This window comes from Neovison vison, chromosome 4 (assembly GCF_020171115.1).
Source record: "Neovison vison isolate M4711 chromosome 4, ASM_NN_V1, whole genome shotgun sequence".
Lineage (NCBI taxonomy): Eukaryota > Metazoa > Chordata > Mammalia > Carnivora > Mustelidae > Neogale > Neogale vison.
In genome coordinates this window covers 64,408,104-64,435,225 of record NC_058094.1, presented here as the reverse complement: position 1 = coordinate 64,435,225, position 27,122 = coordinate 64,408,104, and the positions used below count along the sequence as shown (strand labels likewise).

At 34.9% G+C, this 27,122-nt stretch overlaps 1 protein-coding gene across 2 annotated transcripts in view; it reads left to right on the top strand.

Moving 5' to 3' along the window:
• The window catches only part of C4H8orf34 (chromosome 4 C8orf34 homolog), a 378,696-nt gene that overhangs the window by 120,604 nt on the left and 230,970 nt on the right, over window positions 1-27,122 (top strand). For both annotated transcript variants that reach the window (XM_044245487.1, XM_044245488.1), the window contains exons 6-7: window positions 16,804-16,976; window positions 25,780-25,946. In XM_044245487.1, the coding sequence (XP_044101422.1) occupies window positions 16,804-16,976; window positions 25,780-25,946 (340 nt within the window). The remainder of the gene's footprint in view (window positions 1-16,803; window positions 16,977-25,779; window positions 25,947-27,122) is intronic.

Here is a 27,122-nt window from a genome sequence, read left to right as displayed (position 1 = left end):
ATTGTTCCTTTATTGTTGAAAATGATAATGGTATTTGTTTATAAAAGCACTCTTCTTAGAGTAAATAATTGACCATTTACAAATGACATGATGTAATGAATGGGATTTCCTTTGAAACGATCTGGGCAGGGAAGGGGACTGTGGAAGGGACGTAGATGAAGATAGGATGAAGTGAGTTTACCTGTGAGTTGATTATTGATGAAAATATGTGTGACTACAAAGGGGTTTATTTTGCTCTTCTACTTTGGTATTAGTAAGAAAATTTCCATAATAAAGAATAAAATGTTTTAAATCCCAGAAGAGAGTGGGGAAAAGAGGAGGGAGTATGGGGTCCTAGTTAGGGATAGCATGTAGGCTAAGGGCTTTTTGAGGTGTTATTGAATTTAATTTTTGGACCAGTCCAATGAAGTGATTGTGTTTTTCCTGTTTTACAGAGAAGGAAACTAAGGCCAGAGTGATTAAGTGATTTGCTGAAGGTCTCAGAATTAGTACTTACATCTAGAGTTAATACTTCCCTCTGGCTTCTGATTGTTCATCTGACTTCAAATCCATGCTTTTCCCTTATACTACATACTGTACTCCACCATGAAAGGGGAAAAGCTAAAAATGCCTTTAATGAATTATTTTAATAACTCTATTAAGATAATAATTCATATAATAAAATCTAAACTGGTTTTTATTACATTCAAAGTATATTAGCAGAACCTAAGTTCAGAACATTGTCATCACCCCAAAAGAAACTTTGTACCCATTCTTATCCCCCCAGTCCTTCAGCCCTAGACAACTACTAATTTACCTTTTGTCTCTATAGCTTTGCCTATTCTAGAAATTTCATATAAATGCAGTCAAACAAATGTAGTGTTTGTGACTGTCTTCTTTCACTTAGCGTCATGTTTTCAAGGGTCAGCGATGCTGTAGCTCCTATCAGTACCTCATTCCTTTTTGTTGGTGAATAATTTTGTTTATTCATTCATCAATTTATGGACATTTGAGTTGTTTCCACTTTTCAACTATTATGAACTTCATGTAGAAGTTTTTGTGTGGATGTGTGCTTTCATTTCTCTTGGGCGTATCTGTAGGAGATGGGAATGCTGGCTTGTATCTTACTCTGTTAAACTCTTTGAGAGACTGCCAGACTATTTTTCACAGTGACAGCACCATTTTATGTTCCAATCAACAAATGTGAGTTCCGATTTCTCCATATCTTTGCTAGTACCTGTCTTTTCACTTATAGTCATCCTCATGGATGTGAAGTAGTATTTCATTGTGGTCTTGATTTACATTTACATATGCCAATAACTAGTAATGTTGACAAAACATTATGAACAATTGAGTCATATGTTACCTAAGTTTTGTCATTTTTTAATTAACTCTACGATTAGAATACCTTCTATATGTCAGAAAAGAAGAAATGACAGTTCATCTTTTGTCACTGTAGACAAGAATGCTAATAGCTAGTGAGTTTGTTGATGAAAAGATAAACAAATTTTCTTCTGATTGCTTTCATTTTCCCATTGAAATAAGAAGCAACATAATTAGCTTAGAATTAGGAGAGAGACAGGAAATGTTGAAATTAAGTGAAGAATGAAAATGTCTCTGGACTGAAAGAGAAAAACGCAACCAAATGAACTTTAATTAATCTACTCATGTGGCATGTGCATTTTTAACATTACTAGGTAATGCAGAATTTCTAAAGGTTGTATCATTTACACTTCCACCAACAGTTTGTAATGATATTTTATGCTCCTGATCCTTGATCACACTAGCTGTCATCAAACATTTTAATGAAAAATGGTTTCCTGTAGACTCAATTAATGATTTTACAATTTTCAATAAGATTGAATGCCTGCTTGTCCCTTTTGCCCATTTTTATTGCCCATTTTTTTCCTTTAGATTTGTGAGTTTATTCTATATTCTGGATGTCAACTCTTATTGGCTATATGTTTTTCAAATATGTTCTCTAAGTTTGAGGCTTGTCATCACTTTTAAAATAGTGCTTTCTATTAACAGACATCTTAAACATTAATTTATAATATTGTTTTAAGAAATCCTTTCCTACTTGATGTCATGAAAATAATTGTTTTTTTTATTTTCTCCTAAAAGGTCTGTTTTTCACATTTAGGTCTTTCATTCACTTGAAATTATTTTTTAATATGGTAAGAAGGTGGAACATATTTTACCCATATGGATAATATATTTCCTATAACTGTTTATTGAAAAATTCATCATTTGTCCATCAGTATGCATGCTTCTGTTACTTGTATTATTTCTGGGCCCTTTTTCTTCTATTGACCTTCTATTTGCTATTTCTATTATTCCATTTGGTTTGGAGTTGTGTTGTATTTTAGATTGATATGAGAGAATTGGCATTGTTACATTTCTGAGTCATTCTGTTGTAAACATGGCATATTTCCATTTGATTAAATATTATAATATTACATGACAAAGTCATATAGTTATATTTAATAAAACCATGCAGGTTTTATTAAATTGATTCCTAGATAACTTGTACTTTTTGGCTATTATTGTAAATGGAATCTGTTTTATAAATTACCATTTTAAAACTTGCTGGAATGTAGGAATGAAAATTATTTTTCTAATTTTATCTTAAATTCCATAAACTTGCCAAACTCGTATATTATAAATTGGCCTCTGAATTGTCTTGATTTTTCTATATAGGGAAACATAGGTGACTGATAGTTTTGTTTCTTCCTTTCCAATAAGTGGTAAGACTGACGTGAGGTAACCACATTAAATATTCCTAGTAGAAAAGGGAACTAATGAAAAAAAAAGAAGAAGAAGAAAGAAAAAAAAGGGAAATAATGAGAAGTTTATAGAAATTATTGTTTCTTATGGGAACGTATCATTAGGTACTCTTATCTAAGAGTTGGAAGTATGACTGATAAGTTTTGTTTCTTCCTTTCCATTAAGTGATGAGACTGACATGAGGTAACCACATTAAATATTCCTATTAGAAGAGGGAAATATGAGAGTTTTATAGAAATTATTGGACCTTATGGGCACATATCATTAGGTATGCCTATTCATAGTTTTGGAAGTGTTCCTGAATCGGGCCCCAGGTCTGGTCTGTGAGAATAGGAACTGGGTTCCCTGCGAGTCTCCATCTATCATTTTCTATGGCTCCTGGCTTCTTCCTGTAGGATTTTCTTTCTTGTTACTTTTGGCTACTTCTGAAGAGGGCTTTAGAAAAGATACCTTTGAGCAAATTTTCAGGTTCTCTCTCGTAGAAAAATGTCACCCCCAAGGGGTATTTACATCTCTGTCCTTTTTACTTCAGCTGCTTTTTTCCAATTCAATTGTCTTAAAGAATCTTTGGGTTTCCTTTGTATTTGATTCCTCTCTCCTTCTTGTGCCAAAACCACACCCATAGTTCTTTTCAGGACATGCCTCTCTTTCTAGATTTAATTAATGGCATTTGGGATGTTGTTTACATCCTTAATTTCTTCTCTACCCTGAGGCTTTGTCTTTTTGTATAATATTTATACAAGGATTATCTTAATTTAAAACTCTTGAGCTGTTGAGAAAGGCTGGATGTAAGAAATTCAGCCAGACTCTTAAATATTTCCTCTAAATTTTACTTGCAAAATGGCAATTTATATTTTGCACTCATCTGTTTCTTGAGGAAATTTATCATATGTAAATAAAAGCAAGTAGGTAATGTTTGCAGATTTTTTTTCTTAGAGATCTTCTTTAGCAGTTTTGAAACTTGATTAGATCACTTTCTATCTTAACCAAAGATGATAGTTTTACCAAGCAATTAACATTACAATACACTGGCCTCCATTTTTCCAATCTCTTATAATAATTTCCTCACTGTTTTTACAGCCAACTCCCGCTTCTGCATTCCACAGCCAAAGACATATATTTTAAGTTTTTATTAAGCAGCACTCTACTTCTAGGATCAGTTTGTTTCAGTTAGCTATAGCTATGTAATGTTTTAACCCAAAATTCAGAGGCTTGAAACAGTAAAATGTATTTTTCCTGCTTTTCTGGAATTCAGCTGATCTAAGCTGGATCTTGGTTAGATGGGGTCAGCAGATCTCTACTGGAGTTTCTCATGTGACTGGAGGTTGGTTGGCTACTGTCAGCTGATATAAGGTGGGCTTGTTGGGTGTCATTCAGGTCTGTTACAAGAGTTTCTTATCTTCATTTTGGGGCAAGTAGACTTGCATAGGCATATCTTTCTCATGGGGAAGTCAGAAATACAGAGAGTAAGTAGAAACATGTAAGGTGCCTTAAGGCCTGGGCTTATATCAGGCATACAATAATGGGCCTATTCCATTGGCTAAAACAGGTCACATGTGGAGGGTAAATTTGCCCCACTTTTAAGAGAAACTATATAGTCACATGCTAAAGGGTTTGGATAAAATGAGGTTGAACAATTAGGACCATTAATGCCATCATATGTTACACTAAAGTCGTGATCACTAAACCAAGAGCTCTAGGCTACTAGGGATCTGTCAGAATGTTCAGAATGTATTCCAGTGTTTTCACAGAATGTGATATATAGTTTTTGAGAAAAACTTGTGCTAAGTAAATATATTAAAGACTATAACAAAATAGTTTGAATACTTCTAGTTGCCGAGGTCCTGGCTTTTAGCAGTTTATATTGATTACTTAGGAAGAACAAGGACTACCAAGGTAGCAGAAGAAAGGAAATAATAAAGACAGAGCAGACATAAGTGAAATAAAAAATAGGACAGTAGCAGAAAGATTATTGAAATTGAGAGTTTGTTCTTTGAAAATATAAATAAAACTGATAGATCTTTAGTTTGGCTAACCAAGAGAAAAAGAGAGAGGATTCAAATAAAATTATTAATGAAAGAGGTGATATTACAACTAATGCTATGGAAGTGCAAAGGATCATGAGACTTCCATGAACAATTAGTGCCAACAAACTGGATAATGTAGGGGAAAAGCTGGATAAATTCCTAGAGACATACAACCCACCAAGACGGAATCCAAAGAAATAGGAAATTTGAACAGACCAATAACAAGTAAGGAGATTAAAACAGAAATCAAAGGCTTTCTAACAAAGAAAAGCCCAGGACCAGATGGTTTCACTGATGAATTCTACTGAACATTTAAGGAACTAACACCAATCTTTCTCAAACTCTTCCAAAGATTGGAAGAGGAGGGAAGACTCTGAAACTCTTTTTATGAGGCCAGCATTACCTTGATACCAAAGCCAGGTAAGGACACTGCAAGAAAAGAAATCTATAGACAGATATCTCTGATGAATATAGATCAAGAATTCTCAAAACAAAGTCCTAACAAACTGAATTCAACAGCACATTAAAAGGATCAGATAGTGGGATTGCAGTTACATGAGATTTATCTCTGGGATGCAGGGATGGTTCAACATATGTAAATCAATAAATATGATGCATCACATTAACAACTAAAAATTAAAAATCACATGATCATCTCAATAAATGCAAAAACCCACATTCAATAAAATTTAACATACTTTCATAATAAGAACTTTTGACAAATTGGGTATAGAGGGGACTAAAACTCAACATAAAAGACATATGTGAAAATCCTCAGCTAACATTGTACTCAACAGTGAAAGGTTGAAAGGGTTTTCTCTAAAATCAAGAACAAGACTAGAGTAACCATCTCACTACTCCTATTCAACAAAGTACCAGAAGTTCTAGCCAGAGCAGCTGGGAAAGAATAAGAAACGAATGCATCCAGATTGGACAAGAAGTAAGACTCTGTTTGTAGATGACATGTCCTTATGCAGAGAAAACCCTTAAGTCTCAAGCAGTAAACTGTTAGAACTAATACATGAATTTAGTAAAGTTGCAGTATGTAAAACCAACATAGAAAAATCTGTTGCATTTCTATATATTAACAGTGAACTATCCTAAGAAGAAATAAAACAATCCCATTTATAATAGCATAAAAAACAATAAATAGGAATATATTTAATCCAGCAGGTAAAAGAGCTATATCCGTTTTTTGATGAAAGACATTGAAGAAGACAGATATAGGTGGAAAGATAGCCCATGTTCATGAACTGGAAGAATGAATATAGTTAAAATGTTTCTGCTACTCAAAGCCATCTGTAGTTCAATGCAGTCCTTACCAAAATTCCAAATGTCATTAACAGAAATAGAAAAAACAATCTTAAAATTTGTATGGAACCACAGATAGACAAAGCAATCTTAAGAACAACAACAAAGCTGGGGGCGTCTATTTCCTGATTTCAGACTATGTTACAAAGCTAGTGTAATTAAAATAGTAGGGTATTGGTATAAAAATAGAAACAGACCAATAGAACAAAATCAAGAACCCAGAAATAAATCATACATACCTGGACAATTAATGTTTAACAAGGGATCCAAGAATGCTTAGTGGGGAAAGGATAGTCTTTTTAATAAAATTTGTTGGTAAAAGTAGATAATCTGTTGCAAAAGAATGAAATTGTATTTCTGTGGTGTCTGTTATATTGTTTTCTCTTCCTTTTCTCATTTTGCTTCTTTGAGTCTTCTCTCTTTTTTCTTAGTTTATGTAGTTAAAGCATTTCCAATTGAAATTTTTTTTTTAATTGGTCATTACTTTCAATATTATGTTATGGTTTACTCTGGTCCCTATTTTATTTCTGGTCTTTCATATTTCCTTCTTCTATTAAACTTCAGTTACAGTTCTTCTATTTTATTGTGTTGTGATGTTTTTTCTTTAAAGATTTATTTATTTTGGAGAGAGAGCAAGCACAAGCTAGGGGGAGGGGCAAAGGGAGAAGCAGACTCACCACTAAGTATGGAACCCAATGCAAAGCTTGATGTGGGGCTCAATCCCAGGACCTGGATATGACCCTAGCCTAAGGCAGATGCTTAACTGACTGAGCCACCGAGACACCCTATGAACTTTGTTTCTTATTATAAGCATTTATAGCATAACAAAATTAAAATTAAAAATAGGATTACAAAAAAAAAACAGAAAAGAACTTTGACTCTTATTTCGCACTAGTACAAAAATCAAGTCAGAATGCTTTAAAGACTTAAATGTAAGACTCAAACTATGAAACTCCTAGAAGAAAAATCTCATTTACATTGTTATTGACAGTGGTTTAAAAAACATTTTTTTTAGGGTTCTTGGGTGGCTCAGTTGTTAAGCATCTGCCTTTGGCTCATGTCATGATCCCAGAGTCCTGGGATTGAGCTCTGCATTGGGCTCCTTGGTCCGCAGGAAGCCTGCTTCTCCTCCCACTCCCCTTGCTTATATTTCCTCTCTCACTGTGTCTCTCTCTGTCAAATAAAAAAAATCTTTAATAAAAAAATTTTTTGACACCAAAAGCACAAAGAACAAGTGGGACTACATCAAACTAAAAAGCTTCTGCACAGAAAAGAAAAAAAAAAAAAATCAAACTGAAAAGGTAACCTGTAGAATGGGGGAAAATATTTGTAAATCATATATCTGATAAGGGTTTAGTATCCAAAATACATAAGAAATTCAGATAGCTCAATACTAGAAAAAAAGAATATGGCTTTTCAAAATTAGGCGCAAGACCTGAACAGACATTTTTCCAAAGAAGATAGATAAAAGGTCAAGTACATGAAAAGGTGCTCAACATCATTAATTGTCAGGGAAATGCAAATCAAAACCATAAGGAAGTATCACCCCACGCCTGATACAATGTCTCTTATCAAAAAGACAGGAGATAGCAAGTGTTGGCAATAATGTGGAGAAAAGGAGACCCTTGTATAATCTTGGTGGTAATGTAAATACATTTAGCTACTTTGGAAAGCAGCATGTGGGTGCTTAAAAAACATAAAACTTATTCAACAATCCCACTTCTGAGTATATATCTAAAGGAAATGAAATCACTTTCTCAAAGGAATATCTGAACTTCCATGTTTACTGCAGTATTATTTACAATAATCAAAACATGAAAACAATCTAAGTGCCTGTTGATAGATGAATAAAGAGAAAATGATTATTTACATACATATAATCATATATATAATATAGTAAAATATTATTCAGCCATAAAAGGAAGGAAATCCTGCCATTGTTATTGTGACAATGTAGATGAAACTTGAGGGCATTATGCTAAGTGAAATAAGCCAGAGAAAGACAAATATTGTATGATCTCACTAACTTGTGAAATCTAAACAAACCTAACCTATAGTAAGAAAGAGTAGAGTGGTGTTTGCCAGAGGTGAGAGTGTGGAGGAAATGGGTGCAAGTGATCAAATGTGGTCTTCCAATTATGAGATGAACAATCTAATGCATAGTGTGGTGAATAAGGTTTACAACACTATATTGTATACTTGAAGGTTGCTAAGAAAGTGGATCTTAAAAGTTCTCACCACACACACACACACACACAAAATGGTGATCATGTGAAGTGATGAGTATGTTAACTAACCTTATTAATCATTTTGCATTATATATATATATATATGTCAAATCATTATGGTATAGTATAAACTTACATCATGTATGTTAATTATATCTCAAAGCTGGAAAAAAAATAGAAGTAGAAGGGGAGCAGTAGGAAAAAAGCTTTTAACTATCTGCTTACATTAATTTCATTAAACTCTAATGCAACTTCAATGTGTGGATTACTTTAACAATGATTATTAAATTAAACATTTAATGAAATTTTATATTAAATATTTAATTTCCATGATTTTCTGTTTTTTTAACTGGTAGGATTAAAATAATTTGCTCAAAAGCTTAAGAGTTTGTAAGAAATATTTAGTGATTTTAAATAGATCACATCTTGTAGACTTTCTTCTGATATGCCTTAAAAATGTATTAATCAGTGTTGTCCATGAATCATTAATATGATTTTTAGTTAGACATAAAGATACTTCATAACTTACCATATTTGCATTGGTTTTCATTATAGGAATTATTCTTAATTCATTTACACAAGTTTTATGCTTATTTGTGAAATTGTAATTATGCTAGCTATTATGGAGGAAACAGGCATTTAAGATGTGATCTCAGGTTTCCATAAACATCTTGACTTATTAAGAAGAGAAAGACTTCTGGGGAAGATGTCAGAGTAGGAGGATCCTAGGCATAGCTCATCCCACAGATACACATAGATAACACCCACATCACTGTAAATAATGCAGAAACAACCCAAGAACTGAAAAACAGACTCTTCACAGTTGGACTTAGAGAAGAGACCACATTCAAAGTGGTGGGAAGGGTGGAGACAGGGGTGGAAACGAGTTAACCCCTAAGACTGTCTATGGTGGGGAGAGACAACATAGGCATGGGGAAGAGGAAGGAGCAGAGCCCATACTAGGCACCATGGGCATGGGGGACCTGCACTGGGAAGATAATGCTCATAACATTTGGCTTTGGAAACCAGAGGGGCTTGACTTAGGGGTTCTTAGAGTCAGTGGAACTCAACATGTGGAATTTAAAAAAATCAGTGGGCTTGATTCTGGGAGAGACAGAGTGTGATAAAAAACGGAGTCCCACTCTAAGAGACAAACAGCCCTACTGAGATACAGTATAGAAGCAGTAACAGTTTGGAAAATACCTGAGATTTACTTGCTAATCTCAGACCTTGTGGTGCAGGGGCAGAGACATTTAGGAGACTTCTCCAGAGCAGGGGAACTACTGGGAGTCATTCCAGACCTAGGAATAAGCTTAACCAAGGAGATGAAAGAACTGTACTCTGTAAACTATAAAACACTGATGAAAGTAACTGAAGATGACACAAACAAATGGAAAGATAATCTATGCTCATGGATTTCAAGAACAAGTACTGTTAAAATGTTCATACTACCTAAAGTAATCTATAGATTTAATGCAGTCCCTATCAAAATATAAAAAGCATTTTTCATAGAACTATAACATAATCCTAAAATTTTCATGGTTCCACAAAAGAATCCAAATAGCCAAAGCAGTCTTGAAAAAGATTAACAAAACTGGAGGTATTACAGTCTCCCAATTTCAAGATATACTACAATGCTCTAATAATCATAACAGTATAGTAATGGCACAAAATAGGCACATAGATCAATAGAACAGCATAGAGAGCCCAGAAATAAGCCTACTACTACTATATGGTCAATGGATCTTTGATGAAGGAGACAAGAATATTAAATGAGAAAAAATCCTTTTAAAAATTGGTGTTGGGGGACACCTGGGTGGCTCAGTCAGTTAAGCATCCATGTTCGGCTCGAGTCATGATCCCAGGGTCCAGGGAGCCCCAAGTCAGGCTCCCTGCTCAGTGAAAAACCTGTTTCTCTCTCACCCTCTGCCACTCCCCCTGCTTGTGCTCTCTTTCTTTCTATCTGTCAAATAAATAAATTCTTTTAAAAAAAAAATGGTCTTGGGAAAACCGGACAGCAGCAACTTGCAAAAGAATGAAACTGGAGCACTCTGCTATACTACACACAAAAATAAACTCAAATGGATTAAGGACCTAAAAGTGAGACCTGAAATCGCAGAAATCCTAGAACACAGCATAGGCGGTAATGTCTCTGCCATTGTCTGTAGGAACATTTTTCTAGATATGTCTCCTGAGGGAAGGGAAACAAAAGCAAAAATAAACTACCTGACTACATCAAAATAAAAAAGCTTCTGCATGCAAAGAAACAGTCATCAAAACTAGAAGAGAGGGACGCCTGGGTGGCGCAGTTGGTTGGACGACTGCCTCCGGCTCAGGGCGTGATCCTGGAGTCCCGGGATCAGGATCGAGTCCCACATCAGGCTCCCAGCTCCATGGGGAGTCTGCTTCGCTCTCTGACCTTCTCCTCGCTCATGCTCTCTCTCACTGTCTCTCTCTCTCAAATAAATAAATAAAATCTTTAAAAAAAAAAAAAAACTAGAAGAGAGCCTACTGAATAGAAGATATTTGTAAATGATGTAATTGGGTGAGGGATTAGTATCTAAAATATATAAATACTTATGCAACCCAACACCAAAAAAAAAACAAATAATCCAGTTAAAAATGAGCCAAAGATGGGAGCAAACATTTCTTTAAAAACAACATCAGATCATGGGCACCTGGGTGGCTCAGTTGGTTAGGCAACTGCCTTCAGCTCACGTCATGATTCCGGAGTCCCAGGACCAGTCCTGCATCGGGCGCCCAGCACCACAGGGAGTCTGTTTCTCCCTCTGACCTTCTCCCCTCTCATGCTCTCTCTCACTACCTCTCTCTTAAATAAATAAAATCTTTTAAAAAAAGAAGAAGATGACATCAGATGGCCAAAATAAACATGAAAAATTGCTCAACATCACTCATCATCAAGAAAATGTAAGTGAAAACCACAATGATATCATCTCATGCCTGTCAGAATGGCTGAAATTAAAAATGCAAGAGACAACAAGAGGTGCAGATGTGGAAAAAAAGGAACACTCGTGTACTGTTGGTGAGAATGCAAACTGGTACCGCCACTGTGGATAACAGTATGAAGGTTCTTCAAAAGATTCAAAATAGAATTACCATATGACCTAGTAATTCCAGTACTGGGTGTCTATCCAAAGAATACAAAAACACTAATTTGAAAAGATATATGCATCCCTGTGTTTACTGTAACATTATTTATAATAGCAAAAATATGAAAGCAATGCAAGGGTCCCTCAATAGAGGAATGGATAGATAAGATGTAGTGTATATATACATATATACAATGTAATATTAGGCATAAAAAATAACAAAATCTTGCCATTTGCAAAAACATGGGTGGATCTAGGGGATATGATGCCAGGCGAAATAAGTCAGTCAGAGAAAGAGAAGTACCATTTGTACTCACTCATGTAGAATTTAAGAAACAAACCAAATAAAGAAAAAAATAAACTTAAATATAGAAAACAAATTGGTGTCCACCAGAGGAGTGGGAGGGATGGGCAAAATAGTTGACGGGGGTTAAAGTGTACTTACGATAAGCACTGAGTAATATGTAGAATTGTTGAATCACTATATTATACACCTGGAACTAATATAACACTATATGTTACTTATAGTGGAGTTTAAAAAAAAAAGGCAGAATATAATCAAATGTGATAAGGTGGTCAGAGCAGTTGAATTCACTGTGAGTTAGCCAGTAGGAGAGTAGGAGTAGGCTGCTTGGAGAGAGTAGGCCTGTTTACTGTAACTGCTTTTAATAGGATAGCATTCTGCTGATCAAAAATACTAAGCTAATCTGGGATCTTTGGTTGAATTTTTGACCAGAAATGCTATTCTTATTAAATTTAAGCATATTTGCTTAAGAATCTCAACCTCTAGAGACTCTAGCCTTAAGAGGGCAAAGGAATATGTGTTTATATATTTTTTTAAAAATAATTAGGATTTACATGTTTAGCATTGACACTTTAAATTATTTGTTTACCATGTACTTAGAATATTTTCAAGAAATATTTTCCTTGCTTTTGATGGGCATTTTAAAATTTCTTTTACTATGTACTGACACTTGTGATGCATTGTATATAGTGTTAAGAACTGCTTTCTTCATTGAAATCCTTTCATAAAAATTTATGTTTACTTGGCTTAATCAAATATAAGCAATATATCCAAGGAAATATTTGCTATTTTAATCTATTTCAAGTAATTAGATTATATTCAGTAATTTCTATAGCTATAACATTTTCAAAAAGGCATAAATAGTTTTAATCATTCTGAAAAATAGAAAAAGTAGGGTCCCGTTTTTTGACCTGTAAAATACTCATTTCCTAACTCCTTTAACCCTGTTTGCAGCTCTTGGTATTATTTTGTTCATCAGCTATTTCTCACTGAAATTTCTCCTGCCAGCTAGTGTTAAACAGGCTGCATATCAAACGATTTATCCTCTCCGTGCTCCACTTTCCAACAGCAGTGGCATCTGTCATTTTATTTAATTTCCCAGTAAACAACAAGGGAGTTATTTCTGATTCTCTTCAGCTCTCGACTTTTGATCATACTCAACTCTAAATTCTATTTCACGTTTTTCATTTACAGTGTCCATACCCACTCCTTCCTGTTGTTACTTACAGTGGTCAGTCTCTTTGTCCTCATTCTTATCTGTTGAGTCTATAATAGGACAAATCTCCAAGCCAAATTCTGCTTTTTTACATAACTGAGATTAATAAATTGAACTAATAATCCAACTTTAAAAATATTCTATAAAATATTTAAATATTTAAAAATATTTAAAATATTTAAAATATTTTAAATATTCTATAAAATATCTATAAAATAAAACTTCAGAGGTTGAAAATTTGTCCCATCATGTCTCTGGTCTGTTACTTTGCCCATATCGACAACCAAGGATTTATTTTTACCCAACTTGCCCATTCTTGCACTTTTTTTTTTTTTTTTTTAGAGAAAGGTTTATGTTTTTTTTTTAACACACAAGTATGTAAGTAATTTATTTACATTTACATTTTAACATTTAATTATATATCTATGTGAAAGTATAAAATAGATAACATATTTATCTTTAAATTGACATTTACAAATAAGATTTTCCTTTGTATTTCCATTATTTAAATGCTTGAATGTGTCAACTGTTAATTCTAATACTTTAATAAAATAGGTTTTTTTAATTTTTATTTTTTATAAACATATATTTTTATCCCCAGGGGTACAGGTCTGTGAATCGCCAGGTTTACACACTTCACAGCACTCACCATAGCACATACCCTCCCCAGTGTCCATAACCCCACCCCCCCTTCTCCCAACCCCCCTCCCCCCAGCAACCCTCAGTTTGTTTTGTGAGATTAAGAGTCACTTATGGTTTGTCCATTCTTGCACTTCTGTTTACCATTTTCCCCCCAGATATATCACACATGTAGAAGTGGCTTTGATATAGTCCACATCCTTAAATAATTGTATCTAGCAAATGTACAGAATTCTGTGGTTTAACTGTGCTGCCTATGAACTCATTTGATACAGTAGGTTTATAATTCCCATCATCACTGTTTTACATTTGGAGAAAGTGAAATTCTCAAAATAAGTAACACTTCAGATGCAGGCCAACATTAATCCTGAGGCTATAAATATGTTTATAATTTTTTTTAATTTTAAAACATGCCTTTATTTCAGTTTGCTTTTAAAAACAAATACAGGTTTAAAATCTAACACTATTGCTGTTAATTTTAATTGTTATACTTCAAATGATATTAAATTGTGATAGGTGAATGTGTCTTTCTAGTAATTTCAAGACAATAATTTGATTGCATGATTTCACTGCAGAAAATCATTATAGTGCTTTGATTTCCTGACTATGGGGACATAAATACAGAAAGAATTCAGATTATTTGCTGTTATACAAGCACTGATTACCAAAATGTATCTGGTACATTTTCATGTGGGCTAGGAAGTCAGTAATTAAGATATCCAACTATTTTCTGTCCCTTGTTATCACTTGGATAAATTCATCAAATATATCCTAATCATATTTCACATGTTGCCTTTGGTATTATATTTGTATACTAATCAATATTATATTGTACTTATTGTTATGCCATATATGCATTGTGTTGTATTTATATAATATTTTGGAGAATTGTAAAGATTCAGAAGATCAGGTCTGAATTTTTAAGAAATTATTCAGAACTCTCGTAATACTAAAAACTATAAGGAAACATAATTTAAGTCAAGCCTATGTTTCTCACATCAGGTTATTTTTAAAATGCATTTTTTTCTTATTATAAGACAAGTATATATTTATCATAAGTTTACAGAGACATAGAAACACAAAAAGAAGAAACTAAAACTAACTGTAGTCTCTGTTCAGATAAAACCACCAAATTATGGTTTTACTGTTGTTTTTCCCAACAAATAAAGCAGTATCTGCCACACAGTGGGTCTTAATAAATATGAGAAAATTAATAAATGAGTAATTAGTGTATGAATGGTGGATTGTAGTTAAACTCTAACAATTGGTTTTTCTTTTTCCTTTTTGTAATCCAAGTGCCCCACTTAAGCCTTGATTGTCAAAGTGTCTACTTCAAAGATGGCTGTTTCCAATAAACAGACTGTTAGCCACAGTAGACTAGATAAAGGTCCCAGCCACCTCCACTGGATGAAGATTTTTTGTTTTAGAGATCTTGTTTGATTTCAATTGCTGACAATTTGGGCCACTTGTTTTTTCTCTCCCCAAGCTTTTAATTCCCAATCTTATTTTTTAAACTGACCATTTTTAAAATTGACTTATTTTTTAAATTTTAAAGAGTGAGCCCACTAATCCCTAGGATTCCACCCTCTACTCCAATAAAAGCAGAACCCCAGCATTGTGATTGCTAGTGCTCTCTCTTTCACTCTCTACCTATGATTTCACTGTGTGACCCCCAGGTGTGCTGTATACTTTACAAGTCTTATAAACAATAAACTTTTTTTTAGAAGATTTTATTTATTTATTTGAGAGAGAGAGAGTGATAGAGAGCATGAGAGTGGAGAAAATCAGAGGGAGAAACAGACTCCCTGTGGAGCTGGGAGCCCAATGCAGGACTCAATCCCAGGACTCTGGGATCATGACGTGAGCCAAAGGCAGTTGCTTAATGAACTGAGCCACCCTGGTGCCCCTAAACAATAAACTTAATTTTTCAAAGTCTCCTGATGGCTATTGCTGAAGGGCATCTTGCAATCATGAGAACCACAACATTGGTTATTGAGAGGCTAACACCAGCACAAAATATTGATATACACCCATATGAGTTTTTATTTTTTTAATTAAAAAATATTTTATTTATTTATTTGAGAGAGATCACAAGTAGGCAGAGAGGCAGGCAGAAAGAGAGAAGGGGAGGGGAAGCAGGTTCCCCGCTGAGCAGAGAGCCTGAGGTGGGTCTTGATTCCAGGACCCTGGGATCACGACCTGAGCCGAAGGCAGAGGCTCTAACCCTCTGAGCCACCCAGCCACCTCCCCTATGAATTTTTAAAACAAAACTAAGATCATAGAGTAAACATTGCTTTTAACCTTTTTTTCCACTTACTGAGATATCTCTAGCAATTACACAATTCAGTATTCTAGTACCTTTCAAATTATTAAATGATTTAAGTAATTTAAGTATCATTTTAAGATCCACATCATATGGGATGCCTGGGTGGCTCAGTTGGTTAAGCAGCTGCCTTTGGCTTGGGTCATGATCCGAGGGTCCTGGGATCAAGTCCCACATCGGGCCCCTTGCTCGGCAGGGAGCCTGCTTCTCCCTCTGCCTCTGCCTGCCTCTTTGCCTATGCTCGCTCGCTCTCTCTCCCTCTGTCTCTGGCAAATAAATAAATAAAATCTTAAAAAAAAAAAAAGACCCCCCTCATATGAAAATCTATGAAAAGAGGTCACTTTAACATTTTTTGAATTCGCACACCATGCCTGTCCTTGATACTGCCCTGCTTCCAAACTCTACTGGATCCCTACAGGTTCAGACTGCTCCACAATCAAAGGCAATCCATCCTTCCACCATCGTTTCTTGACTTTATTCTCTGACCTCACACTGGTTTCCTCCTAAGAAAGTGTTTACCATTTCCCAGCAACTCGGAGCTCTTCAGTGTTAGAGCCTTACCACACACTTTTCCTTCGGTCACGAATGCTAGTCTCAGCTCCTCCTTCCTGAGAATACTCACACAGCCTTCCAAATCCAAATCTAAGATTTCACTCCTGGATCCTTTGTCACAGCGACCTTCCGGAGTCAGCAGAAATCACACAGAGTAAGTCACCTAACAGAAATGGAGAGACCTCACATTTTGAGTCAATTCAGAAAGAAAAAAAATGAAAATTTTGATTTGCAGAGGCAGTCAATACTCTGGACAAAATAATTGCCCTGTTGTCCCATTAATAAGAATAAGTCATCTGAGCCAAGTACATTCTTTTTCCTTCTTAGGAAACAGTGGCATTTAATTCTTCTCTTCTGAGACCCCGTGTGATTGGAGAATGGATTGGTCGAGAAGAGAATGATGCTGACCCACTGGCTGCTGAAATGCTCCAGCCCCCAGTTCCAAGAAGTAAAAATGAACAATGGGAAAATGAAGATAATAGCTCTAGCCCCGGAGGAAGGTGAGATGAAATGCCTTCTTAGATTCTGAGTATTGTTGGTTGTTAAAAGCGCATGGGGAGATAAATCCAAGGATGTGATTTTGATGAAATAACTTAACAATTTTATATAGGAAATTATGTTGGGTTCCACATAAGTTGGAAATTAATTTCTCTGTTTTAAAATTAAAATTTTGCAGGTTTGCTTTTAGATTTTGGTCTTAATTTTTTCTTTTTATCTAAGAAAATCACCATCTCTTTGCTACTAAAACCAAATAGAGAAATAATTTCAAAGACATAGGCTGTCATTCAAGACCCACTATAATGCTGGGCAGGGAGTCGCTGACTATTAAGAATTGGAGATGAAGGGCTTCTCATTTACCAGAGAGATGTAGCTGATCAACAAGAAGAAGACTATTAAATGTATTATAGACCACATGAAGCAGAATTAATGGAGAATATGAGAGAAAACCTGGGCTTAGAACCGTTTACATTTAGAGTTGGTAACTGTGATTGAACATTATTCTTTTCATATTCTATATTTAATTATGATTTGTGAATTTGAAAGCCCATATTTCACTTACTCCGTCTTATGATGCTCAAAACAGTGGTAGGAGATTGATAGAAGTGAAGTAGTTTTGAAATGTCCAGATCATATTTATTAGAAAAAAGTATATTCAGGACAACCTTTTTCTTGTTTTGTAATACCAGTTGCAGTAAGTAAAATCCCAAAATGAAAACTTCTACAAGAAGTTGGAGTAAAAAAGCATATGGAAGCATGGCTTCCACAAGCCTGAGAAAATAGATTTAAATGCTTGTGAATTGAATGTGAGAGCACCATAGCCACAGTAACTTTGTATTTCCTACATTAAATTTAGCAGCAACCAGTAACTATTCTTTCTCAAGGAGAAAATTGTATTTTCTACAATGTAATAGCTTTCAGGGTTTTTTTTTTTTTTTACTTTGACTTATCACTTGGCTAGAAGGAAGGAAATTCAGAATACTCATTAATGTGCTTCAGGCATATAGAAAATTGATTCTATTTCCATGAGAAATAACTTTTAAATTATTTAAATAGTTGAAGTGTCCTGTGTAAGGAGAAGAAAACCATTTTAAAAATTCCATTTACCTTCTTTTGTGAAATGCCAGATCAATTTCACCTGTCAATGAGGGTAATTTTATTTTTAATACCAGACTTATGAAACCCACTAGACCTTTATCTTTAGTCATTGCCAGATCTTTAATGTAAAGTAGAGAAATGTCAACTTTCATTTTGCTTTCATTTAGTCATAATAATAATCGGAGCTATTTATTGCAAATGTTAGTGCTTCTATTTTCTTCCTGGCTTCAGTGATCTCTGACTCCCTCCTGAATACCCAATAAAGGGGAATATTTCCTTCAGTGTAAGTCAAATCCCTTTCCCAGAAAACTCAACCTATGAAGATCTCTCTCAAGTATTTGTTATGAAAGATTTTTCTTAATGTTACTGTTCTCTATCTTTAAATAATGAATTGAGGTATTCTCTATGAAATGAAGACAGATGAAATCCCACCCCGATGCCCCATCAAGACAGAAAGAATCGTGCATACTTGAACTTAGTTTAAAGACTAGCAATAAACTATGGGTTAGAAACTGTATCTCTCCCATCTTCTAATACCAAACAGGATTCTGAATTTATATCAGGAACTCACATAGCAATAGATTTGATTTGGATGAATAAAAATGGATTGGGAGAAATTTTTTAATGACTTTAGAGGTTATAACTCGAGCATTAGCTTTTGCCTTTAAATAGTAATGAACTTATAGTATAACAATCTTAAACATTAACAGGCTAAGTGGTATTCCAGGCTTCAGAAGGAGAATTAATTTTCAAGGTGACTTCTTCCATTTTTTTCTCCCCTACTGGGCCTGGAACATTGTCATTACCAATAGACATCTGTTATATGAGTGAAGGAGGCACATAGAAGGCTGTGAGTAGACATCTGCTAAATAAAGCTTATTTATAAGAAGGGTTGTTTATAGTCTATCCTAACTTTTTGCCCTTTCCTATCACACTGTTGTTAAATGCTCGAGTCTCATTTGAATGGCTGTTATTAACAACACTCCATCTTTAGTACAGAGCCAACTTTTCTCCTTAGGTCCTGCATATGGAACGTTGTATAAAGAGGGTCAGCAACTTTAGAACACAAAGCTGTCACCTGAAGGGTTAAGTGCTAGTTAAAAAGAAAGTGGTTATGAGGGCAATATGGAGAAACTAATAGGATATGAGAAGAGTGACTGACATGGGGTCATGACCACTCTGTAGTCTCTGGATGGACCCAAGAGATCTGTGGGTCTCTTGAAATTAACTTATGTGGACAAGGTTCTGTGCACATGGGCATTTTCCCAACACATTCTTCTTAGATTTTCCATAAGGTTCTATTAAGTAAAATTAAAGGATCTAAGCAAGAAAAAGAACGGGGATTTATAAAAGAGAAAGGTGAATACATTGGGGAATGATTGAAGGCTTTTTAATACTACTAATTGGCATGAATTGCAATGGCTTATCTGCCATTTAATGGGAATGGGAAATCTATGTGTTTATTGCACATTTAGAGATATTAAAAATAATCACACATTGATAATGTAAATGTAAATAAAAAATGAGTGTAATAGATCTATATAATTCTGTTTGAAGCCATATTTTTCTATTTTAAGCCATCTTAATTAAAGTTTCCAAAGCTGGGTAATGGATTTCCTAAAATTACTAGCTAAATTCTAATGTGAGTTTGTAAATAGGCTTATCAAGCCTTGAAAGCCTAATGAAGCTCCTCTGAGCTTAACTACTTTATTAAAGCAAGAATAATATCAATAAATATTATAGATCTTGTGAATTGGCTTTATTTGTTCAGTGAGCATTGTTATTAGATGGTAAATATGCCATAAAATGAATAGAAAATCTTATAATTTAGAAATATGTATTAAATATTAAAATAAAAGCTAAATTCACTTTCCACTAAGCAGTGTTTCTTTTTATTAAAGCTCCTAAGTGCTTCTCATGTATCTGTTAACAGAGCCTAGAAATGTTCCCCTTTTTTTAGAGCTTCCTCAATTGGCAGGAAGAGACAAATAATAAACAAGTAAATATGCAAACATATACCATAAATTCAAGTAGTGATTAGTGGCAAGATGGAAAATAAACCAGAATAAAAGGAAGAAAATTAATAAGGGGCACTATTTTACGTAAGAAGTCCACAAACAACCTTAATATTGTCAGATTTTGGCTATTGTGGACATGATAGAAAATATGTAATACATTTCAGAGACTGAATTAAGCTTAGTATTTTAGGGATATTCTAACTTGTAAATTTTAAGGAGAGAGAATATTGATTAATCAAAAATTAATCTGTCAAAGGAATAAAAAAAACAGAGGCCTTAAAAATATCTAAAACATGCAAAGAATGTACCTTATGACTACACATTTCTTTTTTAGAGCCAAAAAAGTATGTAACTAAATCATGCATTTATTTCAGAAGGTTGATGAGGTCATTTTGATATGTTCAAAATTTGTTCTTTCTCATTTATTCATTTATTTCTTAGGAGATACATATCCTAATTCAAGTTATTTTATGAAAACATTGCTAATTACCCATGGACTTACAGACTCATAGGTGGTTTCTTATGAGACCAGCAACATTTTGAACTTACTGTCTAGGACTCATGGCCTAACACTATCTTCATGACCAAACCATGTATTTTAATGAGATTCAGGAAAATACTTACTGCAAACTTTATGAAATTATCATGCTCATTGTTGGCTTTTGAATAGGAGTTATGCATCTATAATATAACATTTCTTCCTTATCTTCAATATTCCAATCTACATAGTTTCCCTTTTTCTTTTTCACTACCAATATATTTTCCCTCAATTTTCATATCTGTCAAGTTTGAAGACTCATATACATATTCTTAAATTAATTCTTACTTTATTTAGTGTGTTTAAAAAATGGAGTTCAGAAAGAAAAAAGTGAATTTGTGCTAGATACTGGGTGAGACCAATATGAAAAAGAACATCCTAGATTCAAAGAAACTCTTCACAATCCCCCTTCAACAACCTGGGCCTTACTGCAAGGACAGTCCTTTAATTTCCAAGTAGAGTGGAGAGGAAGGGCACAGATTCTACCTGCTAGGCTGCAGTGGTGAACTAAACAAGCGTAGGAGAAGGATTAAGAGAGAAGAAATCCAGTTTTCCACCAAAAAATGCACTTGGGATCAGATAAAACTAATACTTACCAACCTATATTCAGAAACAAGAATGTGAAACAAAATACAGCAAGGCCAGATCTCCAGGGAAGAGTGGGGTCAAAAGGAGAGAAGCAGTGGTCAGAATGTATGCCATCAGGAGGGGGAGGAAGGTGCTACCTGGAGAGATAAGCTGAGGGAGAGGAGTGGCCACATTAAACCATCCTTTTCCATCTGATCTGGTTTAGAATTTATCTTTTTGAACCAAAGTAAAATGACGTCCTAGATTGTATAATTACTACATTGAAGTATTAACTGCTTTTCTTTCTCATAAGGCACCTAACCTCTCCCCATCCCACTCACCACTCGTCTGCAGTAAAAGCCTTGCTTCCCTGAGGCAGGGTGCTATTTTCTCTCTAATGTTGTGTTTTCACTTCTACAATCTATAGGTTATGGAGTTGGAATAGAGGAAGGTGTCATCCTCGCTCCCCTTTCCTGCTTGTAGACCTTGCTGTCTCCTTTCTCCCTAATAAAGTATCTTATTGTGAATTTCGTATTTTATCCATGGCAGTCTTCCATCACTTCTTGTAGCAATAATTTGTCGGTTCCCAGGTCATTCCCTTTTTCCTAAATATGCAAGCATCTGGCTCAACTGTCACTTTCCCCTGCACCCTTCCTATCTTGATGAAGTTAATAACCACATTAATGATTCCTCCCCACCTAGTGTCTTCTTCCTTTGCCTACTCTTCACTACTGATCTTGAATTCCACCCTACTTCACCTATTCCCTCTGTTATATCTAGGCCTCATTATTATTAACTGCAAACTCTAGTGTCAGTTTCTATGTATTTCACTTTTTGACTACACCTTCTGTCTTTCTAGTTCATTCCCTCTGGTACCCAGCTTTAACTAGGACCCAAATACACTGGTTCTACTAAGTTTTTCTTGCCACTCATGTAGTTTTTATTTTTATTTTTTTTTTTTGCTGTCACAAATAGTTTGTTCTTTTATTTTATTTATTTTTTCTTTTTAAATTTTTCATTTCTTTTCAGCGTAACAGTATTCATTGTTTTTGTACCCCTCCCAGTGCTCCATGCAATCCGTGCCCTCCCTACTACCCCCCACCTGGTTCCCCCAACCTCTGACCCTCCTGCCCCTTCAAAACCCTCAGGTTCTTTTTCAGAGTCCATAGTCTCTCATGGTTCACCTCCCCTTCCAATTTCCCTCAGGAGAAGGGAGTTGAGGGAAATTGGAAGGGGAGTAGTTTTTATTTTTGATTCATTATTTTGATCTACTTATTGAATATATCCTGGTTCCCTTACCTCTTTTGTCCTTTGTTTTCCTTGTGTGGTAAAACTGCCTTATTTAAATCTAACTCTTTGTCTGTTCTGTGGCTGAACTGGCATGGACTTCTTCCAGTGGAGAACACTTGGCTACACTGACTGGTATCATTGTGAATTCATGACCACCAAGAAGTCATTGGTCCTGCCTGAAGACACTCTGCATTCACCTAGTCTGTTCACATGCCCATGCTCCTCAATGATGATTGCATGCCTTTTCTTGTCTCCACAAACCTCCAGCACTTCTCCTCAATTTTCATATTCAACTGATGACCCTTACAGGACTATAATTGTCATAGTCACTATGGAACACAGTCTGGGATTTTTATATAAAACTAGCCATGCAAATACCACATGGCCCAACAGTTGTACTAACCATGCAAATACCATATGACCCAACAGTTGTACTCTTGGGCACTTTTCTCAAATAAATGAAAACTTAGTTCACACAAAAGCATATATATGAATGTTCATAGCAAGTCCGTCATAATAGCCAAAAACCTTAATCAAGAATCCTTTAAATTTGAATGGTTAGATAAACTGAAGTATATCCATGCAATGGGATACTACATAGGAAAGAAAAGGAATGGACTATTGATACATGTAACAGTATGAATGAATCTCCAGGGATTTAAATTGCCTGAAAAAAGCCAGTCTTAAACTTGTATGATCCCATTTATATAATATTCTTTTTGTTAAGATTTTATTTATTTATTTGACAGAGAGAGACACAGAAAGAGAGGGAACATAAGCAGAGACAGTGGGAGAGGGAGTCAGGCTTCCCACTGAGCAGGGAGCCTGATGTTGGGCTCGATCCCATGACCCTGGGATCGTGACCTGAGCCGAAGGCAGATGCTAAATGACTGAGTTACCAAGGTGCTCCTATATTATTCTTGAAATGATAAAATTAAAAGAATGGAGAACGGACTAGTGGTTTCCAAGGATTACAGACAGGGAGGAAGGCATTGGAAGAAAGCAGGAGTGGTTAGAAAAGAGTCTTGTGGTGTTTGAAATAGTCTGTATCTTGATTCTGATGGTCGGTATATGATACACAAACCTACACAAGTACTAAAGTTATCTAGAACTAAATACACACAGGCATACACATACAAATGAGTACAGTTAAAATGGGAAATCTGAATGAGATTGGAAAATCATATCATTGTCAGGATCCTGGTTATAATACTGTACTCTAGTTTTATAAGATAATGTTATTGATGGAAACAGTGTAAATAAAGAGTGCATAGGATCTCTCTTTATCATTTCTTATAACTAAATGTAAATCTGTAATTGTTTCAAAGCCAAAAAAGTCAATTAAAAACATTAGTGAACTGTTGAAAACACCTTGAGATTTTGACAGTTAACCTCCCCCAACAATCTTTCAACAACGAACGTTAATATCAACTGGTGATTCTAGCCTGAAGAGTTAAACTATGTTGGTGGTTGCAAAATGGTGGTTTTCTGAATCTGTCATTTCTTCTACATTTATTAACCAGCATTAGTGTGGAAAAATAAAAGCTTTTTCTCCATCCCTATTTCCCCTGACCTTCTCTAACATATTCACCCTAATTTGGAGGTGAACAGGGAGGTGGGGCTGATCTTTGCTCACTGGTGACATGCAATGTCATTTTGCTCTTTCCATTCCCTACTTTGACAGTGTTGAACCTGGTACTTCTATTAACAGCTTGAAATGTTCTGATCTGTGCCCTGAAATTTATCTGGTTGGTTCTTTATTTTTGTTTTTTGTCAAGCTTCCTCAGCATTTTGCCCTGGAGGCAGTGGGGACAATGCATTTAACCTATTTGCCTTATGGTTCTCTACCTTTAGAAAGTGTTCTTTCCATCCTGCTTGGGGAAGACTTCCTCTACGTTATCATGTGTTTTTTATTTTATGGGGTGACATTTGGCATTTCCTTTCTTTGGACAATAACAGGAAAAGAAATTGAATTACAGAGAAGAGAAGAACTTAGGGACAGTTTTTGAAACTCTATGTGTTTGCTGTTTGGACTTGTAAGTTGTCCAGTCTGACACTGTCTTGAGAAGTTGGAGGAGAGGGAACCATGAAAGGCAACATTTACCCAAAGGATCCCAGCTTTATCACAAAGAAACTCTTCCAAATTTACAAAGACTCTCTAGACTGGAAGAAACTGAGAAACATTTAATTGCCAGTTCTGGATCCATCCTTTCTTTTACCTCATCCTACCCCAAGATCTAGGCAGCATGATAGGACAATGAGGAAATTTACTTTAATCATAGAAATTAAAATTTTTTGTTCTGTGGTGGCTCAGTTGTTAAATGGCAGGCTCTTGATTTCAGCTCAGGTCATGATCTTCTGGACAGAGCCCGAGTCATGCTCCGTGCTCAGCGGGGAATGTGCTTGAGGATTCTCTCTCTGCCTCTCTCCCTACTCGTGCTCTCTCTCTCTCTCTCAAATAAATAAATAAATCTTAAAAAAAAAAAAAAGAAATTAAAATTTTCATTTAAAATAATCTTTTCTGTGGTGCCTGGGTGGCTCAGTTGGTTAAGTGTCTACCTTCGACTCAAGTCATGATCTTGGTGTCCCGGGATAAACCCCAACATTTGGCTCCCTGCTAAGCAGGAAGTCTGCTTCTCCTTCTCCCTCTGCCCCTCCATGCTGCTTGTGTTCTCTCTCTCTTTCTCTCAAATAAATAAACTTTTAAAAAAATAATCTTGTCATAGTATATTTTTTTATTATTTTTTTCCAATTTATTTATTTTCAGAAAAACATTATTATTTTTTCACCACACCCAGTGCTCCATGCAAGCCGTGCCCTCTATAATACCCACCACCTGGTACCCCAACCTCCCACCCCCATTGTCATAGTATATTAAAATAGTTATCCCATTACATTTGTTTGTAAGTCAAGGAATTTCATATAAAAATCTGGATTTTCTGCCTCCTCTATAAAAAAAAATCAGAAAAATTCTTTAACAGTGGGCTCTCATTATGACTTGGTGACAGTTGGTAGGAGCTGATTAGCACCTCCTCCCTTAAGTGGGGCAGAGTTTCAGTTTGCCATATTTCTTACCTATACTTACTTGTGAGATGGTCAATGAGGTACCAAAGGATGTCTAGGAAAGAAGACCATCTGTATTTCCCTTATCCTTAGGGAAGATATTACTAATATGACTATAATTTCACATAGTGAAATTAATCAAATGAAAATTTGGTTGTAGATTATTTTATTTATCAGAGATAATTAATAGAGTTGTCATCATTGAAAACTAACATTTAAATATTTCTTCAGCTTAAAGGTGGAGCCCAAGACTAAAGGATTAAAACAGCAGCAACAGCAACATAAGAAACTTCTGGCAGCAATGCTCTCTCAAGATTCTTTTGAGTCTCTCCACAGCCCTACCCCATCTGTAACAGAAGAAGATATTGATAATGAAGATGATGCAATGGAATTGCTGGGTAATTTTAAAAATTAATAATTTCTCTTTTTCTTCTTCTCCGGCATTGTAAAAATGTGTAGTGATTAAGAGATTTTAAAGTTTTTGAATAGTTTTGTCTTAGGGGAAAGAAATCATTTAACATATACTCTATTCATTAGCCTTTCACAAAGTTGCATGTAAGAACTAACTTGAAATCACCTAAGCATGTGAAGTATTTATTAGACTGTATTTTGTGCTTTGTATATGCAGCACTTTACCTTCTGAGTCCTTACTCAACCTTTATTCCATGTGCAATTGTGATAAAAATTCAAGTCTGTCTGCTTTATTCTTTGATTATGGTTGCCTTGATCACATCTTTTGTCTATAAAATATATCCAAAATACGTATTTCAGCCCTCACCCCAAGATGTTCCCCTATTGTTTCAAGGATGTTTTAGAAAAATATAGTAAAATTTAGATGGCAGTTAGTAAATTAGTGTTTTATGTCTTCCATAAGTTAGAGGAGAGTTTGCAAGATTTCAGTGTTTTCATAGGCTTGTTACTTTCATGAAAAACCTTATTAGTGTTGTATATGTAGGGAACCCTTTATATCTTAAGTAAAGTAAATGTGTTTTTATTTAACCATAAATCTTTGGGTAGTACTTTTTTTAAAATTGAACTTTCCTTTTATTCTAAGTCACTAAAACAATTTCTAAATACTTTTTAATCATGTACTAAAGGGAATAAATAATGTAATCATATGAAAGCTGCAAGTAAGTTTAACATAGAATAAGAAGTCCCAGAAAATAAATAATGTAATCATTTGAGAGCTGCAAATAAGTTTAACATAGAATAAGGAGTCCCAGAAATATATAGACATTTAAACTTTTTTTTCCTAAACCAGCTTCCTGGGTTATAAGTGTTTATGGAAGTAAAATGTTATCATGATAAAAAATAGTATAGGTCTCCTTGCATAGACCTACAAAGATGTTATTTACTCAGTGATGGCAAGGTCACTGATGTTTCCTGATGTTTTAATACTGCATTCATTCCAGCATTGAGAAGACTGCCAATGGCATTTCACTTCCTGAGGTTCATCTTTTTTTTTTTTTTTAAAGAACAACGAAGTCTGGGTGTTTTTTGTTTTGTTGGTTTTTTTTTTTTTTTTTTAAGGAATCTCATCTCCCCACCTCCAAATCATTAATGTGGGAGATGTG